This window comes from Schistocerca americana, chromosome 5 (genome assembly GCF_021461395.2).
Source record: "Schistocerca americana isolate TAMUIC-IGC-003095 chromosome 5, iqSchAmer2.1, whole genome shotgun sequence".
Lineage (NCBI taxonomy): Eukaryota > Metazoa > Arthropoda > Insecta > Orthoptera > Acrididae > Schistocerca > Schistocerca americana.
In genome coordinates this window covers 180,301,748-180,322,277 of record NC_060123.1, presented here as the reverse complement: position 1 = coordinate 180,322,277, position 20,530 = coordinate 180,301,748, and the positions used below count along the sequence as shown (strand labels likewise).

At 43.5% G+C, this 20,530-nt stretch overlaps 1 protein-coding gene across 1 annotated transcript in view; it reads right to left on the bottom strand.

Annotated features, from left to right (window-relative positions):
- The window catches only part of LOC124616259, a 932,810-nt gene that overhangs the window by 267,207 nt on the left and 645,073 nt on the right, over positions 1-20,530 (bottom strand). The window contains exon 10 of the mRNA XM_047144563.1: positions 14,946-15,074. Within this exon, the coding sequence (XP_047000519.1) occupies positions 14,946-15,074 (129 nt within the window). The remainder of the gene's footprint in view (positions 1-14,945; positions 15,075-20,530) is intronic.

The window sequence follows — 20,530 nt, the reverse complement described above, 5'->3', positions numbered from 1 at the left end:
CCACGGTCGCTGTCGCTCTACCTGTCTGAGCCAGCGAGGATTGTCCACGGACCAGTAATGCATGTTCCGTAGATTCACTGCCCCGTGGTTTGTGAAACCCGCTTCATCGGTAAACAGGTAGAACTGCAACGCATTCTCTGTTAATGCCCATTGACAGAATTGCACTCGATGATTAAAGTCATCACCATGTAATTGCTGATGTAGCGACACATGAAACGGGTGAAAGCGGTGACGATGCAGTATGCGCATGACACTACTTTGACTCAGTCCACCGGCACTCGCAATGTCCCGTGTACTCATGTGTGGGTTCATGGCAACAGCAGCTAACACACCAACTGCACCCGCTTCTCCTGTGACGGCCCTGTTACGGACCCGTTTGCGTGCATACAGTTGGCGGTAGATGTTTTGCAATGTGCGGCACGTTGGATGCTCTCTGTCCGGGTACCGTTCTGCATACACCCTGCAGGTTTCAGCTGCATTTCGTCGACACTCGCCTTAGATACCATCTCCGCATTTTCAGAGTTCGAATACACCATGTTCACAGTTCCTACAACACTACACTATCACAGACGTCTGGTAACACGGTGTACTACAGTTGGTCTGCGTGCGGAGACGAATGCAGAATAACAATAGCAGCAAGCGCTACATGCGGACATTGCGACAGCTAGACCAAAACACAACAGTGCACTACAGCCACACTCGTAAACACGGTCGTCATGTCCCTGCAGATGCTGCTCGCCGACCGTGGCCCGTGTTTGTTACAACACGCAACTGAACGTCGGAGGTTTCAAGCGTCATCTTTAGGTTACAATATCTCCGAATGTAATTAACATTTTACAATGCAACAAACGGCACTGATTACGTATTTGTTTATATGTTCAGATGTGCTAACAAAACTAGCGTGGTTCCATTTGAAAAAAACGTAGGTTTGTGTTAAAAAACATACTTCCGTGCATTTTTGTATGGTTTGTATTAAACAATTAGACTAGCCCCTCTCCTCACGTTCGGTCTGTGGAATCGGTTCGTCAGTATTTTATGTGGTTTACGAAATATATCCAGCGGTAACGTTAGGTGACTCACCCTATATATATATATATATATATATATATATATATATATATATATAGATTTTGAAAATGCAGTTAAATGACCAAAGCTCTGAATAAGCTACTGCAAGACAATTGTATGGGAATTTGTCGTATTATCGGTGCATTCTCCTTAAGTGACCGAAGTTATGTACAAGCTATTACAAGACAATCGTATGGGAATTTGGCATATTATCTGCGCATTCTCCATGTTCCAAGGTCGAGATTTATTATTAACGACACAGCTGTAGGCATTCTCAAAACATCGATTATGGTGAACGAAACATGAGATTTTACTTCTGTAGGAATATTAACCTACTAATTATGTTGATGGGTGAGTAGATACTTGAAATACAGTGGGTGAGGTGGCGCAGTTGTTATCACACTGGACTCGCATTCAAATCCACGTCCGGCCATCCTGATTTAGGTTTTCCGTGATTTTCCTAAATCGCTTCAGTCAAGTGGCGGGATGTTGAACCACCGAACTTGAACAACAGAGTCGCTAAACTTTGTGGTTTAAGAAAGTTAACATTATGATGGTTAGAGTTTAATTTTTTTATCACTTAGCATATCCAAAAATTTGAAACTTTGTGCTATATTGATCGCCCTGTACGCGCATCACTGTGTATTTAGAGGCAGCCCATGTGTTTCATTCTTTGAAAACTACATTTTGTTTCAACCTGTAAAGTATAAGTCAGACTACGTGTTTATCATTATCATAATTGTCATCATCATCGTCACTACTTACCCACATCCCTGTTCCGGTTTAACAGTCCAACACATTCTAAGGTGTCATACATTACATATTCTTGAGACACGATATGTTGTTAGGTTTGGTCAGTGATTTTTGAATATTCTAATTACGTAACTGATCCAATAGTTTTCATGTCAACACTTTTTTCCTCTTTTGGAGCAGTGCTTAACCGAACCTAGAAACATCGATCAGCTGCTTGGGTTTGGCCTCCATCTCTGCCTATTAATACACATGTTTCCGTCTCACACAACAGAGCTGGTGCTGTCATGATTTAGTCAAATTTGTGTGTGCTTTTGTGTAGAGTCTACCTAGGCTATTACGTATGTACCACAAATATTAATGAAGAAATCGTTACCGTATGTACAGCGTTCCGGTCATAATTTGGAGATGACAGAAACAATGTGTGTAGTCTGTTGAAATGGAATAAGATGTTTGTACGTCGAGCACACATCTGCTGTTTTTGTTGCTGGAGGGCAGCACTGGACGACACACTAAAAATTGTATGCTTGTGATTGTCGAGATGTCCACACGGAGATTGGGCAATTGTGAGAGAAGAAAAGAAGCAGGAAGTTGTTTGGACCTTTGACTGTACGCAAGCGAAGAATTAGGACAGTGATGTAATGTGCTTTTTATGATTTTGTTTCAGATGTGGCTATGTTTTTTGACGAAAGTAAATTGGTACTTTATTTAACTTATATACATTGGATATTTTCATCAATTATGAACGTTAAATATTAAAAAATGCGAAAATGAATATGATTGCAATAATTACAATTAGATAGTTTTTTCTTTTTGTGGTAACTGATATTAACCAAAAATGCAATATTAATTAACACAACAGTGGAATGTTCTCATATTATTTTAATTCCTTCAGACCAAGCCTATTAAATATTTTAACACTTTCATAAAGGAATTAGTAACTGAACGAAATAAAAGTATAACGGAACAGGTTTTTGAGTTGTTTTTGGTGTGTGTTGGATAATTATTATACTTGTATGAATGATAATGAGTTAATTTTGGAAATTTTCAGTAAAATTTGAACTAAATGAACTGTACTTCCGTACAGCATTTTGCCGTGTTATCATTACCAATTGACAGAACTAATTTTTATTATTATGGAACAAGTAGGAGTAGGGTTTGGGGTGAGATATGGTATATATTAACTAAATTCTTTTATTCCCACCGACCTAACGCCAAGTTTTCCGTTACTCTGCTGTAATACCACATCAGTTGTTGTAGAGTATAGTAGTTTTCTAGTGGTGTATCAGCTTCCATCAGTGATATAACTTTTAGAAGGTATAATGTTTGGAAAAGTATTTATTTTTATTAATTTTATACATACATGAATTTTAGGAACAATTCATATTGGAAGTCGCACACAACTTTCCTTCTGTTTTGGTTTTGAACTTTCTATACTAATACATCCTCCAGACACTTATTTTTACTACATAGTCTACATTTGCTGCATCTGTTGAGTGGTAAGTGAATCAAGCGTTCTGTAATTCTCTTATCTTGATTCCGTTTTGCGTTCGTTCCAAAATTTATGAAAGTAGTCTTGTTTACGTTAATGAGGTTTGGGTCTTTAAGAGTTTCGTTTCCTCACAAGACAGTTAAAGGCCTTGACATCTAATTGCAATTAAACCTAGAAATATATATCATTTTATCATTTGTCTAATTTAACGAGAGTAGGTAAGATGCCCTGTGGATTTGTGTTTATCAGTCAGAACTGTTCCAGGCCTCTTTCCAACTTCAATTGTTATTTTGGCCTTATATGTTTCGTATCTGCGACATGTATTTCCAGTGTATACCGTGGCCTCAGTTTATGACTCTCACAGCTTCGACGGCGCCCCCTCACAGCCTTTGCTGCTACAAGTTGTCTGTTCTGTTTTAATTAATAGAGTTTTTGCGCTGTTCGTGGATGTAGACCAAAGGGATATAAATAAATTCTTTGAGAGCAACGCAGCTTGTGGTTTTACAATGAGGGGTGTGAAACTTTGATTTTAATTCACGTTTGTGCCTCTTCATGCTTTATTTAAATTCCGACGCGGCGTTTCGCAGTGGTATGCCGAGCTATGTGTGTGCAGGATTAGAATTATGAACTTGGGCACATTTGAGACTAGCGCAATATGTAAATACAAAGGTGCCAGGCAACGGACCACGTTCTGTGTCGCTTCAGAGAGTGTTTTTTTCTGCACTCAGGAAGCTGATTTCTGTGTACAATGTATAGCTGGTGGTACAGGTATTACTTTGTATGCACAGTATTTTTGGTTTCGGTTTTTGTATAGTTGTTAAAATGGGGACAAACGATACTTCTCTTGAAGACTGTCGTGTGAAGTGTCAGACAGAGCTCTCCACTTTACCATTGAAATTCAGCATGTTTACTAACGAAGGCGTTGACACATTGAAGCACAAAAACAAAGGCACAACGATGATATTCTGGAAAGTACACGAATAGGATTATAGAAGTACTATCAGCTTACGTGAAGCAATACAAGTCACATATACATGCAAAGAATACGAAGATCCTAGCATTAAGCAAGCACTTCCAAACAGCTACATTAATATTAAAGTGGGTAGTTCAGTATACGATTTTTTTTTTACTTAGGAAACGTCATTCGGAAGACAACAGATGCAACTCAGTAATTAAAAGTAGCATTTGAAGTAACAGGCGGGGCTAAAGTGCTCATAAATTATTTCAAATGGGCCACGAATGCTGCTAGTTTGAATTCTTGGTAACGTGGCATATAATTACATCCTCTGGATTACTATTTCTACGCTAAGAAGAGAATTACTTAGTATATTACTTTGAGAGTAACGGCTGCACTATCTTGTCCAGCATCTGAAACTGAAAGATATTTTGATTTCCAATTATACGATGAGAAAGGGATACTCACCACCGATAGTCTACAAGCCCAACATTGGGTTTAAGCTATCTCTACAAGTATAGCACTATCGGGTAACACCCATGCAGAGTTTAGTCAAGATCAATTGTTAGCTTTGGTTGACTTCAGTTGTTTTGTTTATGAGTTCAGTTGTTACCTGTATTTGAAAGTAATGCTCACAACGGAAGGCCACGTAGCCGTCGCGACACGAAGTCTTGTTTTGTTAGTGATTAAAAAACTCTTTATGAAGTTTTAGCTGCTATGCTGCAACGATATTGACAGGAGAGGGACGAACACGAAGGGTGATAACAGGTTTTCCATCTCTACTAAAGCACCCCATTTACGAATCGCTCTAAAAGCAGCACAGAGCTCACAATATGTCAGACGGGTTTGTGTTTGCTGTAAAAGTAAAGTAGAGAACTGACCCTCACAATTCATTGTAGTTAAAAGCTTCCAAATCGTGGGCAAAATTTAGATAAAAGATGAGATTGTCTTTCGCAAAATAATCCACAAAGTTAGCAAGCGTTTCGTTGATGGGGATGCCGACATTCAGCAAAACGTTTTTCATTTCGTGACAGGAAATAGGCCTCTCATTGAGGAAAACCATCTGACACCAGGTCAAGTAATTAACGCCGACTAGGATCAGATAAAGAGCTACGTTCCGGACGGATCCTCAGAGTGAAGGTAAGCAAACATGTATTTCGTGCGGTTGGATCCCTAGCGGTAATAACACACTTTTATATAATAATGTCTGGGATTATGATGAATGGTAGGCTGCTACCCCATTTGTATGTCCTTGTAACGGAACAAAGATGTCATTTTCTTGCAAATGTGAATATGAATTTGCCAAACATCAAGGCGTTTGCTAGCAAATTTGATAATATGACGAAGATGAATGCAATAGTCTACCTATAACAAGTAACGTGGCAGATACGTAGGAAAAAACTAAAGCCCTTTTTCTTGTTGACTCCCGGACAACCAATAGTGATGAGCTATACAATTCTACAGTCCCTGAAGGCGTTGAATGCACGAAGAAGCTGATTCTAGCAAAGTGCACAGGCACCGTGCAATATACCGACGTTTTCTTCTTCCGTCCAAATACATATTTCGTGAAAATTATCTCAGACACAATTATGGGATCTTTTATACGCCTTCAATCGCTTGTGTATTTCCAGTCCTCGGTGGCATGATTCACCATCTTCATCAGATTCGTATTTTTTCAGTACAGCTACGCCAAAGATGTTGCTAGTGTATTTCAAACAAACTTGCAGTTCTGCTCCGAAGAAGGATTAACTGATGAGTGTTTCCATGACAACTGTGACCAAGCTGCTTTTATCAAATGTGTCTATGCATTCACCGCCCTGTCATTCCTGACTTGTCTAATTTTTGCCACCGGTAGTGTAGTCAAGTAACAACCATACTTACAGTATTCTCATCGTAGTTCTGACAGCAGATACATTGTAATAGTCCATATCAGCTACAACTTTTACGGTGTATGTGTATTTTGTTGCTCTAATAGCTGCGATATGTAAGAATATAATTTACGGGGCAATATATTGTGATGTTCCCTTGCCAGTATTTCGCCTACCTCAGGCAAAGTAATGTCTAAGTATTGTGTAAGTAGCATGAACTAGAGCCTCGTGAATTTTCGGTTAGTTAAAGTGCTTCATTCATGGCGTAGATGGTCAAGGGCAGACTATAAATCGACCATTAAATTACTTTACTTGTTTCCAATGCTCCACTTCCCAGTAAAAGTCAATTTCTTTTTTCATTTTCGATAAATTATCGAATATTTCTCAGCACAACACCATTAAAAGTCATTTTGTTAGTATACAAATCTGAGTATGAAGTTTCTGAAAAAAGAGAGGTAATGCACTGAGTCAGTTTGAGGGTCTAAAATTTACTCACATCAAAAAAGATTTTGCATCAGCCCGGTTTCCAGAACTCCTGAACACAGACGTTCACTGTGGATATTGTTATCACAGACACAGTCCCTTTGACTGTTCAGAGATGTCACTAAAACCGCCCAAAGATGTAAACAACCATGTATGAGTAGCGCCTATTGGATGGGGAGGTTCCGAAAGCCAATCAGTCCGTCATTCCACCAGGAAGGAGGTACCTGGCTAGAGTTGTCTGCAATTCAACCATGCCCAGACGGTCAATACCGCGGTTCGGTCGCGTCCGCATTGTTACTCTGTGTCAGGAAGGGCTGTCAACAAGGGAAGTGTCCAGGCGTCTCGGAGCGAACCACAGGGATGTTGTTCGGACATGGAGGGCTACTACTGCAGTTGATGACCGATACTTACGGATTATGGCTCGGAGGAACCCTGACATCAACGCCACCATGTTGAATAATGCTTTTCGCCCAGCCACAGGACGTCGTGTTACGACTGAAACTGTGCGGAATATTGTGCACGATGCGCAACTTCACTCCCGACGTCCATGGCGAGGTCCATCTTCGCAACCAAGACAAAACGCAGCGTTGTATAGACGGGCCCAACAACATGCCAGATATACAGCTCAGGATTGGCATGAAGTTCTCTTCATCGATGAGTGTCGCATATGCCTTCAAACAGACAATTGTCAGAGACGTGTTTGGAGGGAACCCGGTCAGTCTGAACGGCTTAGACACACTGTACAGCGTGTGCAGCAACGTGGAGATTCCCTGCTGTTTAGGGGTGGCATTATGTGGGGCCGACGTACGCCAGTGGTAGTAACAGAAGGCGCCGTAACAGCTGGACTATACGTGACTGCCATTCTCCGACCGATAGTGCAACCACATTGGCAGCATACGGGCGACGCATTCGTCTTCATGGACGACGTGCACGTCTTGTGAATGACTTCGTTCACGATAACGATATCGCTCGAGTGGCCAGAATGTTCTCCAGACATGAACCCTATCGAACATGCCTGGAATAGACTGAAAAGGGCTGTTTATGGACGACGTGACCCACCAACCACTCTGAGGGATCTGCGCCGAATCGCCGTTGAAGATAGTATGCCACGACGAATACAGCCGTGTCTCACTGTAAGAGGACGTGCTGCTGGGTATTAGAGGTACCGGTGTGTACAGCAAATTAGACTACCACCTCTGAAGGACTCGCTGTATAGTGATACAACATGCAATGTGTGGTTTTCATGAGCTATAAAAAGGGCGGAAATGATTTTTATATTGATGTCTGTACAGGTTCCGGAACTCTCGGAACCGAGGTGATGCAAAACTTATTTTGATGTTTGTAAATTAGGATCAAACAGGTTTGTAAACAGGGTACTTCATTACTAAATACTGTAATGTACCATGTAGTGAAAGTGTTCGTAAAACAGTGGTAAAGAGTGCATGACAGTTCGAGGTTCTTATTATTTTTTATTTTATTTTTATTACTTTGTTTATTGCTGGTCAACATAAAGTCTCTACTTATTGCCTGTGCTAAGATTTGCAAAGGTTCTTGAAGCTGATTAAAGAGATACGAGGGACGTTGAATGAGTAATGCAACACTTTCTTCTCTCAGCCAAGTTTGGAGTTTGTTGTGAGACTTCGCTGAATATTCCCTCGTCAGCCCCTACAGTTTCATGAAGTTGCGATTGGAGGCAGCACCATATGTAGCCTTCAAAATGATATCTGTAACGGAGGTGCGTTCGAAGCCGAGAGTTGCCATTGGGTTTCTTTTGGCGGGAAAATAGGGCACCGCAGATGTTTATAAGCGAATGCAGAAAATCTAGAGAGACCTGGTAGTGAACAAAAGCACGGGCCGTCGTTGAGCGAGGCTGTCATCATCGCAACAAGGTCGCGCGTATCTGTCGAATATCCCACGTGTCGGTCTGTCGAATACACCTGTGACTCCTGAAAAGTAAAATGTAAACTTTCACGGCCGGAATTGTCACAATTAATAGAATATTCCGGGCTATCATGCCGTGGTCTTAGGGATTTCACCTTAGAACCCGACGTTTCGTCCCCATCTGCGGACGGCATTTTCAAGGGGGATCGTAGCTTAATTGAACGTCCGACTTACATCCTGGCTTGCTACTGACTACAGCTAAATTCCGCTTCCGCGAGATCTCGTGCAATGGCGTGACGTCACATGTTTTGAATATGCTAACGCAACTAGCCGTTGTCGACAGCCGTCGTCCGCTGTTACTGTCACCCCCTGGTGGAAGACAGGTACACATCTTCTTCAGCACCGGAATTCAAATTTCTACATCTACATCTACATCCATACTCCGCAAGCCACCTGACGGTGTGTGGCGGAGGGTACCTTGAGTACCTCTATCGGTTCTCCCTTCTATTCCAGTCTCGTATTGTTCGTGGAAAGAAGGATTGTCGGTATGCCTCTGTGTGGGCTCTAATCTCTCTGATTTTATCCTCGTGGTCTCTTCGCGAGATATACGTAGGAGGGAGCAATATACTGCTTGACTCTTCGGTGAAGGTATGTTCTCGAAACTTCAACAAAAGCCCGTACCGAGCTACTGAGCGTCTCTCCTGCAGAGTCTTTCACTGGAGTTTATCTATCAACTCCGTAACGCCTTCACGATTACTAAATGATCCTGTAACGAAGCGCGCTGCTCTCCGTTGGATCTTCTCTATCTCTTCTATCAACCCTATCTGGTACGGATCCCACACTGCTCAGCAGTATTCAAGCACCGGGCGAACAAACGTACTGTAACCTACTATCTTTGTTTTCGGATTGCATTTCCTTAGGATTCTTCCAATGAATCTCAGTCTGGCATCTGCTTTACCGACGATCAACTTTATATGATCATTCCATTTTAAATCACTCCTAATGCGTACTCCCAGATAATTTATGGCATTAACTGCTTCCAGTTGCTGACCTGCTATATTGTAGCTAAATGATAAGAGATCCTTCTTTCTCTGTATTCGCAGCACATTACACTTGTCTACATTGAGATTCAATTGCCATTCCCTGCACCATGCGTCAATTCGCTGCAGATCCTCTTGCATTTCAGTACGATTTTCCATTGTTACAATCTCTCGATATACCACAGCATCATCCGCAAAAGGCCTCAGTGAACTTCCGATGTCATCCACAAGGTCATTTATGTATATTGTGAATAGCAACGGTCCTACGACACTCCCCTGCAGCACACCTGAAATCACTCTTACTTCGGAAGACTTCTCTCCATTGAGAATGACATGCTGCGTTCTGTTATCTAGGAACTCTTCTACCCAATCACACAATTGGTCTGATAGTCCATATGTCTTACTTTGTTCATTAAACGACTGTGGGGAACTGTATCGCACGCCGTGCGGAAGTCAAGAAACACGGCATCTACCTGTGAACCCGTGTCTATGGCCCTCTGAGTCTCGTAGACGAATAGCGCAAGCTGGGTTTCACACGACCGTCTTTTCCGAAACCTATGCTGATTCCTGCAGAGTAGATTTCTAGTCTGCAGAAAAGTCATTATACTCGATCATAATACGTGTTCCAAAAGTCTACAACTGATCGACGTTAGCGATATAGGTCTATAGTTCTGCACATCTGTTCGACGTCCCTTCTTGAAAACGGGGATGACCTGTGCCCTTTTCCAATCCTTTGGAACGCTACGCTCTTCTAGAGACCTACGGTACACCGCTGCAAGAAGGGGGGCAAGTTCCTTCGTGTACTTTGTGTAAAATCGAACTGGTATCCCCTTTCCTCTTTTGAGCGACTTTTATTGTTTCTCTATCCCTCTGTCGTCTATTTCGATATCTACCATTTTGTAATCTGGGCGACAATCTAGAGAAGGAACTACAGTGCAGTCTTCCTTTGTGAAACAGCTTTGGAAAAAGACATTTAGTATTTCGACCTTTAGTCTGTCATCATCTGTTTCATGCCTTCCCCATTCCTATTGAAATTCCTGAGGTGTTTCACGATCTCTATGGCCTCTCTGTATAGTCTTTCCTGGATTCGCTTGTGCCTGTCAGTACTTGAATCCTATCAAAATGAATGTGGTGGTCTCCTGGCTGTAAAGCATGTTATGCAACAGCTCATCCCCTCTTCTGCAATTGCTCTTGTGCTCTTCAAGTCGTTTTTTGACAGTCATTTTTGTAGTATCCACGTACACTACCCCACAACTACACGGAATTCTATAAATTCCGACTTTTTCCCGCGTTGCCCAATCACAAAAATCTACTCACAAGGCCCATGTCAAAAGTGCAGTGTATTCAACGCCTGCAACAGGCTTTAACAAAATTATCAAGCAAACAGTTTCTTCAGTGCAATGCCAGTCCAACAAACTTTTTGTTCATTTGCAAATTAGTGGAAATTCCAGTTGGATAAGTGTGCCTCTGTTACATTGCTGAATCGTAACACGCATGAACTGTCAGGCTTATAATCGACAAAACATTCCCATTCTCGAAAAATGTACCTTGCCTGCCATATATCGCTCGAATTCGCATACTGCGACTTTCACTGTGCTACAATCCGCTATTGTGAGAACCTATTTGGCCTGGATTCTTTTCATTTTTTGGATTTAACATTCAGGCCACTGTGTTGTCAGTGTCTGCATTCAATGCAAAAGAAAGTGTAGCTAGCTAGCTGAAAGAATTCCCTGAACTCTTTTCTGAAGGTTTGGGCAAGGCTACAAATTTTTTGTACGCATTACTATGAAAGACAATGCTCAGACGAAATTTTGCCGTGCCAGAACTGTTCCCATTATATTACGAGTCAAAGTCGCGGCTGAACTTAAAGAATTGCAAGACAGCGGAGCTATTGTGCCTATACAAGCTAGCCAGTGGGCAATTCCATTGGATTTGCTCCCCAAATCTTCAGGTTGCATTCTCTCTGGGTTTACATTAGGGCAAACTGTGGTTGATGCTTATCCATTGCGACGAATAGAGGATCTCATGGATAGATTAGGCGCTGATCGGTACTTTTCTAAAATTGATTTGCACGACGCATATCTTCAAATACCGCTAGATGAAGAATCTCAAGAAGTTTGTGTTGTGAACACTCATTTGGGCTTGTTTAAATACTTGCGTTTGCCTTTTGGCAGTGATTGCGCACCCGCCATTTTTCAACGGTGTTTGGAACAGCTGACTGCTCAAGTACCAAACTGTTCGAACTATTTGGACGATATTGTCGTAGCAGGTCGTACACCTGAAAAACACATTGTAAATTTGCGTGTTTTGTTTTTGTGTTTTATTTGATGCAGGACTAGACTGTAGACTAGACAAGTGTGATTTTTTTTAACCAGAGCTGCGGTATCTTGGTAATGCCATAAACAGTCAAAGAGTGCAATCTCTTCAATCACTTTTGTTAGCCATACGAGACATGCCTGTTCCTTTTAATGTCACAGAACTGCAATCAGTCTTAGGGAAAATGAACTATTATATTCGGTTCAGACCGAATGCTGCACAAATTACTGCACCATCGCATCGCAAGAATGTCCCCTTCGTTTGAACAGACGAGTCTCAAGAAGCTTTACAAAAACTTAAAGATGCACTGCTCAGTGATCGATGAATGGTGCACTTTGTCCTGATAAACCGGTTGTGTTGCAAGCTGACGCTTCCTCTTATGGAATCAGTGCTGTCCTTTCGCACAGAAGTGGTGATACGACAGCCTTAATGCTTTCACATCAAAAGTATTGTCCAGCGTGTTTTCTATCATGCATCATCCTTACATAATTTTGCTTGTTTTCCCGTATTGTTGTTCCAGTCGTCACATTAATCACATCAACACAACGTACTCTACACGCCATCATTGTAACCACTTTCACCGAAAGACACTTGAATGAGCGCTGCGTGCTTGCGTTGTATAGGTATACCAGGAAGCGCGAGTCAGCCTCTCTGCCTGCTCAGCACCCTATCAGAGGACACATGAGCTGCCCGCGACGTCGACTTAACGCCGCCTCGGATCAGCTCTGCAGATAGCAGGAGGAGGATGGCTATCCCGCGGCAGCAGTTGGCGATTACAATGGACATGGACGCTGATAGCAACTGCGGGAATTCGAATAGATTTCCAGCGGAAGTCTGCACTGCCAAGCATTCAGTTTACATGCCTGGGAATTACGACGCTCGAATCTGGTGGAAGACGACATTAGCAATTGTTGTTTGATATCTCCTGGCCGGCCGAAGTGGCCGCGCGGTTCTGGCGCTGCAGTCTGGAACCGCGAGACCGCTACGGTCGCAGGTTCGAATCCTGCCTCGGGCATGGATGTGTGTGATGTCCTTAGGTTAGTTAGGTTTAACTAGTTCTAAGTTCTAGGGGACTAATGACCTCAGCAGTTGAGTCCCATAGTGCTCAGAGCCATTTGAACCATTTTTTTGATATCTCCGGAACTTACAGGCAAAGCGGAATGGATGGGCCAGACGGGTTACCATGGTGAGAATCTTAATGTGCTGCTGTACGAGAAACTATTTGGAGTTATCCTCTGTGCCGTGTAGTTCTCATACTTATGTTTCACTTAGCCCTACTTTTGCTAAGAGGCGTTTAACAGCAGTTAACATGCGATACTTTATTTCTTTCATGTTTATAGCTGTCTTTCGCCTTTGCGGGCTGTTTATTATTCATGAATATTTTTTGTTGTGTCTCTAGTGAGCACTTAGCGTAAATGGAAATTGAATTTTCTTATCTTCCCTTGAAGCAGTATGTGCGTTCTGATCCAAATTGTATTTATACAACACTATGTAAATTGTAGAAAGGCAAACGATGTTCACTGCTGAGAGTTTCTGTCTGTTCATGTTACAAATATTGCTATTTATTGGGTTCGAGCGTGATTTGTAATTTAGGAGTATTATTTGGATGGGCTTGGGTACGTAGAGTTAAATACACTACTGTTAGTTGAAGCCAGTGGGCCCTGTTTGTTAAATCTATTTGCACATCTTTTATCGTTGCCCATTTGTCTTAGTGTTCTTCAGTTGCGGCTCACAACCAGCTCTAGCTGATAACAAACATCGATTTATGTATGTTTATTGGTCCTGCCACAATGTTAATGAACAGACTTACAATAAAATTATTTATTGATTTATACTCAGCAGACCGGGACGGGATTGACAGAAGTATTCAAGAAGGCAGTAAACATATTGCATGATATTCCAACAAACAATACATATAAAGTGAAAATTGTGGTCGAAATATCTGAGCCATTTCAAATAATAATGGATGTCAGGCAGAGAGATGGCCTATAATCCTTACTGTTCAACAATATTTTGTGGAAAAATATAATAATTAATTATTTTCAGCTCAAAATCACATTTGCACCAGTAAATCCAAGACTGGAATGGTATGGAATCAGGACCGAGTGTGTAGCACTTTCAAACGATTTTGCAGTATTTGCAACGTATGTGGCACAATCAACATCTGAAATAAATCTTTTAAAGAAAACTAATTTAAGAATTTCGTCTGAAAGCACTAACTTCGTGTCAAAAAAAGTTCCAAGGATGTAGAAATAAAAAGTAAATAAAACAGCCTGGCTTAGTAAATTTAAATATCTTACAGGAAATATAAGAGAATTGTTAGAAATATTTGTAGTATACCTAAGCATTAATAAAATGGAAAGAAATTTTATAAGAAGATTTGTATCGCGAGCTGTATAAAATTATTACACTGCATTACATTGATTAAGCAGGAAGTTTTACATGCTGACGAGTGCTAAAGATGAACTGTAAGCTGGAGAGGGGAGGAACTCGAAAGATGGATCATTGCCACAATAATAGGTGCAGAATAACCAATTGAGGAGTGAAAAACGAGGAACGATGAAGAGACCTACGAAAATATGTATAAAATGCCAGAGGTAATGGAAAATTTAATCGTCTTTGCCCATCTGTACCGAATGAAACCTGACGAAAGAAATATGTCTGGCTTTCTGTATGAAGCCAACAATTGCATCGATATCAGAAAAGAAAATAGTCAGTTATAGATCAGAAAAGAAAATAGTCAGTTATAGACTACAAATATAAACACTTTTGGATAGTTACCAAGGTGGGAAAAAACCGGCAGGGACAGTACGTACAAGTGAAAGAGAAGGGCAGCATGAGCAGAAGATAAAGGAGAATTGGAACAAAATGAAATCACGGAGGAGAGGAACTGATGTTGTAATGTGATCATACCTGACCAATACGAATCTGGAAAGAATATTATAGTAGAAAGTAATGAAATTTACGCTAAAGTAGTAGGCAGCAGGTGCTATTTAATTAGCCACTGGAAGGAATAATGAGGCAGAGGATAACTAGGACGACATGGAGAGTGCTGGAGTGAGGGAGCACGGTGGGCTGTGGGTGGTACTCACAGTGTACCTCGAGGCGGTACGTCTTGTTGGCGGGCGGCGGGATGCCGTTGTCTGCGATGCACTGGTAGACGCCCATGTGCGCCCGCGACACGCGGGTCAGGTTCAGCGTGTAGCCAGACACCGACACGGCTGTAACACGGCACACACACACATGTAGACTACACAAAGGCGCACTACAAGCAGCCGCGGGCAGGTGCTGCCACAGTCCACGAAAGGAGCACCGCCGGGAATCCATCTGCCAGTCTCGTTCGTTGCCTGAAAGAGCGAGACGCTTCGATTTGCACCTGTAACAGTGCAGTCACGCCGATGTAGTTACTGGTCACCGTGTCAATATTACATACAGGGTGGTCGAAAATTCCCGTTACAAACATCTAGGACATGTAGAGGGCAGAGAGTACATAACATTTTGAATAGGAACCCATGTCTGGAAACGTATTCTTTCCGTTCTACTACAGTTTCAATGCAGATGATTATCTCATCCACACCCACGTGAGGAATGTACTTAGGCGTGATCCAGTACAATTGTTGCAATCCATTTGGAAAGAATACTGACTCGTTCCGTTATTACTTACGGATTTGCTCTACAACTTACACCTTATGGTTTACATTAGTCGACAAAAACAAGAGCCCAGCATCTTCAGCACCAGCCGCAACGTACCGATGCATTACAACAGCGGCTCGATGCGGCGACCACCAACGTTGTTACACACATTGTACCTCCGAAGCATGTTCTGGTACACTCTCTCCATCCCACCTCGTGTCTCTTCAATGCCTTGTTTCAGTGGCCAGAGCTTGTGCCAGCGATCTTCCTTTGCTTCTACAGGTGCCTCATAAATTAATCTCTAAATACGACCCCACAGGAAGTAGTCCATAGGGGTTATATTCGGTGATAGCGGCGGCCACGCGGCTGGACCACCATGGTCTATCCATCTTTCACCATACCGTCTGTTGAGATGTCTCCGGACAGCCAGCGAAAAGTGTGGTGGTATTCCATCATGCTGACACCACATTTCCTGATGGACATTCAGTGACACAGCTTCCAAGAACGGGTCCATTACGTGTCGTAGGAAGACTAAGTATGCGGGACCCGTGAGCTTGGATGGAAGGAGGTATGGTTCAATCACATGACCGTCCAGAATATCTGCCCACTCGTTAATTCCAAACCTGTCTTGAAATACCTGAACTTGCGTGTCATGAGGGTTTTCGTCCTTCCAAACATGGCTATTTCGAGCATTCAGAACACAATCCCTTGTGAACCTACATTCATCTGTGAAGAGAACTCGACGTGGAAACAGGGGCGTGTCGATGCAACGGTGCAGGAACCATGTGCAGAAGGCGACGCGTTGTGGTGGAAAGTCTGCTGGACCCATAGCGTGTAAATGGTACGGATGTACGAGGGCAGTTTAATAAGTAATGCAACACATTTTTTTTCTGAAACAGGGGTTGTTTTATTCAGCATTGAAATACACCAGGTTATTCCCCAATCTTTTAGCTACACAACACTATTTTTCAACGTAATCTCCATTCAATGCTACGCCACCTTGAAATGAGGGCCTGTATGCCTGCACGGTACCATTCCACTGGTCGATGTCGGAGCCAACGTCGTACTGCATCAATAACTTCTTCATCATCCGCGTAGTGCCTCCCACGGATTGCGTCCTTCATTGGGCCAAACATATGGAAATCCGACGGTGCGAGATCGGAGGTGTAGGGTGCATGAGGAAGAACAGTCCACTGAAGTTTTGTGAGCTCCTCTCGGGTGCGAAGGCTTGTGTGAGGTCTTGCGTTGTCATGAAGAAGGAGAAGTTCGTTCAGATTTTTGTACCTACGAACACGCTGAAGTCGTTTCTTCAATTTCTGAAGAGTAGCACAATACACTTCAGAGTTGATCGTTTGACCATGGGGAAGGACATCGAACAGAATAACCCCTTCAGCGTCCCAGAAGACTGTAACCATGACTTTACCAGCTGAGGGTATGGCTTTAAACTTTTTCTTGGTAGGGGAGTGGGTGTTGCGCCACTCCATTGATTGCCGTTTTGTTTCAGGTTCGAAGTGATGAACCCATGTTTCATCGCCTGTAACAATCTTTGACAAGAAATTGTCACCCTCAGCCACATGACGAGCAAGCAATTCCGCACAGATGGTTCTCCTTTGCTCTTTATGGTGTTCGGTTAGACAACGAGGGACCCAGCGGGAACAAACCTTTGAATATCCCAAATGGTGAACAATTGTGACAGCACTACCAACAGAGATGTCAAGTTGAGCACTGAGTTGTTTGATAGTAACCCGTCGATCATCTCGAACGAGTGTGTTCGCACGCTCCACCATTGCAGGAGTCACAGCTGTGCACGGCCGGCCCGCACGCGGGAGGTCAGACAGTCTTGCTTGACCTTGCGGCGATGATGACACACGCTTTGCCCAACGACTCACCGTGCTTTTGTCCACTGCCAGATCACCGTAGACATTCTGCAAGCGCCTATGAATATCTGAGATGCCCTGGTTTTCCGCCAAAAGAAACTCGATCACTGCCCGTTGTTTGCAACGCACATCCGTTACAGACGCCATTTTAACAGCTCCGTACAGCGCTGCCACCTGTCGGAAGTCAATGAAACTATACGGGACGAAGCGGGAATGTTTGAAAATATTCCACAAGAAATTTCCGGTTTTTTCAACCAAAATTGGCCGAGAAAAAAAATGTGTTGCATTACTTATTGAACTGCCCTCGTAATTGTTGCTCATGCAGGGCGTGTAAGACGGTACTGTGACTAACAGCCATTACACGCACAATTTTTTGCGAACTCGTTGACGGGCTATCTTAAATGCGACGCAGTACACCTTCTTCAAATTCGGGAGTGCGAAATCGCTGTGGAGCACCACAGCCCTGCCTCCTCACGGTGAAAGTACCCGTTCCTTGTAGCCGTTGTGTAACTTAGGCAACTTGTTTGATGGAGTGTGACGGTGTGGAAAACGTTCGTAATACAGCCGATTAGCAGCTCTTCCGTTACCCCCAGCTTTGCCATACACAAGGAGCATGTCTGTGTATTCCGCAAACGTGTACTCCACCATGTTTCCTCTATCGGTGATGCACAGGTACTGACTCGGTCTCACAGCAAAGCGGACAATAAGTGACGTCTGGGGACCGTTTGACGTAGTACACGTCATCGTGTCTACCCTGCTGGATACCCGGACAGGGAACTCTGAGACGTTTCTCTTGCCCTAAGCAGACGTTGACGAGGTACACATCTGAATTGAAACTGCCGTAGAACGGAAACGATACGATACCGGAGATAGGTTCCTTTTCAAAATGTTCTGTGCTTACTACCTACTACATGCTGAGTGGTAAAGTAGTGACACCCATGATAGCATATAAACCCTTTTATTTGCACATATGCAATCATTATGTTGCTTCCACAGCGCTGGAAATCTGCGGCGTCAGAAGTGAATTACACTGGTGTGTAAACTTCGGGACGAAAATAGCTTTCGGCTGACGTATCACTGTCAAGTAACATTGCTCGATGAAACTTGGACAATACACACACGAACTACTACAACATAGCACAGAACGCTACAAAAGGGGAGGTATGGTTTTTAATAGAGCATGTGATCACCATGGACGGCAATGCATGCTCTGCAAAACACTCCCATGCTGGCCACAGGGTTCACACGGCGTCCTTGAGGCAGGGCGTCGCATCCCTCCACCATCACTTCTGACATCTGCTGAGTGGTCGTGGGTGCATGTGGACGTGCTGCAATCAGTGCCCTCCACTCCCCTCCTTCCCCCCTCCCCACTTCCCCAACAGATCCCGCACATCTTCGACGGGATTTAAGTAGGGGGAACGAGCTGGCCAGTCCATTCGACGAAAATCTGCTCGTTTCAAGAGCTCGTCCTCATGCGCAGTTCGATGTGGTCACGGTTTGTGATCCACACAAAAGAAGTTAGGGCAGAATGCACTTCTAAAAAGGTGGACGTGAGGAAGAAGTATAGTGTCACAACAACGTTTACCGGTGAGTTACTGTGTTCAAAAATTTGGACGTCACTACGTCCACGCCATATTATGCCATCTCACGCCAGAACACCTGGAACAGCTAAACACCAATGTTCAATAATGGTGAGTTTGTCCTCATACGGCAAGAGTTGGGAACACATAATGCACCCACAAACACTGTCGAACATGATCGATTTGGTGATCAAGGTGTTATGACTTGGGAAGGCATAATGCTGCATGGGTATACTTATTCCAAATAGTTGAACACACTACACTCTCCCGTGACCGTTTTAGTGACACTGCACTGTTTCAAATGGTTCAAATGGCTCTGAGCACTATGGGACTTAACTTCCTGAGGTCATCAGTCCCCTACAACTTAGAACTACTTAAACCTAACTAACCTAAGGAGATCACACACATCCATGCCCGAGGCAGGATTCGAATCTGCGACCGTAGCGGTCGCGCAGTTCCAGACTGTAGCGCCTAGAACCGCTCGGCCACTCCGGCCGGCTGCACTGTTTCCCCATGCCAATCTTATCAAGGGTAAATTCCTCCCAGACCTAATTTTTGTGGACGACAATGCGCGACTTCATCGAGCAGCGGAACTGAAGGCTCTTTGGAACAAGTGGATATTCGGCCAATAGACTCGCCTATCAGTTGTTGTTGTATGTTGTATGTTAATCGGGGACCTAGAAACAACGGAGAGGCTCTGTCCCCGCCGCAGCCGCAGTGGTCTACTTCACCCCTGCGCCGCCTCCCTCAGGGAGCGTCTCACACCAGACGAGTGTAACCCCTATATTTGCGTGGTAGAGTAATGGAGGTGTACGCATACCTGGAAAACTTGTTTGCGCAGCAGTCGCCGACATAATGTAGCTGAGGTGGAATAAGGGGAACCAGACCGCATTCGTCGAGGCAGATGGAAAACCGCATAGAAACCATCCACAGACTGGCCAGCTCACCGGACCTCGACGCAAGTCCGCAGGGCGGATCCGTGCCGAGGACCAGGCGATCCTTCCCGCTCCGGAAAACTGTGCGTTAGACCGCACGGCCAACCGGGCGGGCTCCGCCTATCAGTTACTCCGATTTAAGTCGCAGCGAGGGATGGGATGCGTCGGGGAGACGTATTCCGGCACGTCCACGTGCAGCAATGAGCATCTAGCAGTTACAACCGCACTGACGGACGAATGGAACGCCCTACCACAGTAACATCTTACCGACCTCGTGGCTAGCAAGGGAGCACGTTGCTGAGCATGAGCTGTTGTCCGCGGTGAGCACGCGCTGTGTTAAGAACCATTCTCACCTTTTTTATTGTCCTGCAGACCATCACGAATTTCGGTGTCTGCAGTGTAATAATTATTTCCTTTGAACCAAAGTGTCATTTGTGTTCGTCTCACAGCGTACTTCATTCAGTTACCTTCTGAACTACACTGTAGCAGTTCTTTCTGTCAGTGACACACCATGTGAAAGCTATTTTCGACCTTACGTTTTGTGCATCAGTGAATTTTTCCATGGCGAATCAAGGGTATTCTCTCATTATTATTTTTATTCTACTCAACTCCGTTTTTCGTTTTAATGTGTATTCTTCCGATTTCCAAGCAA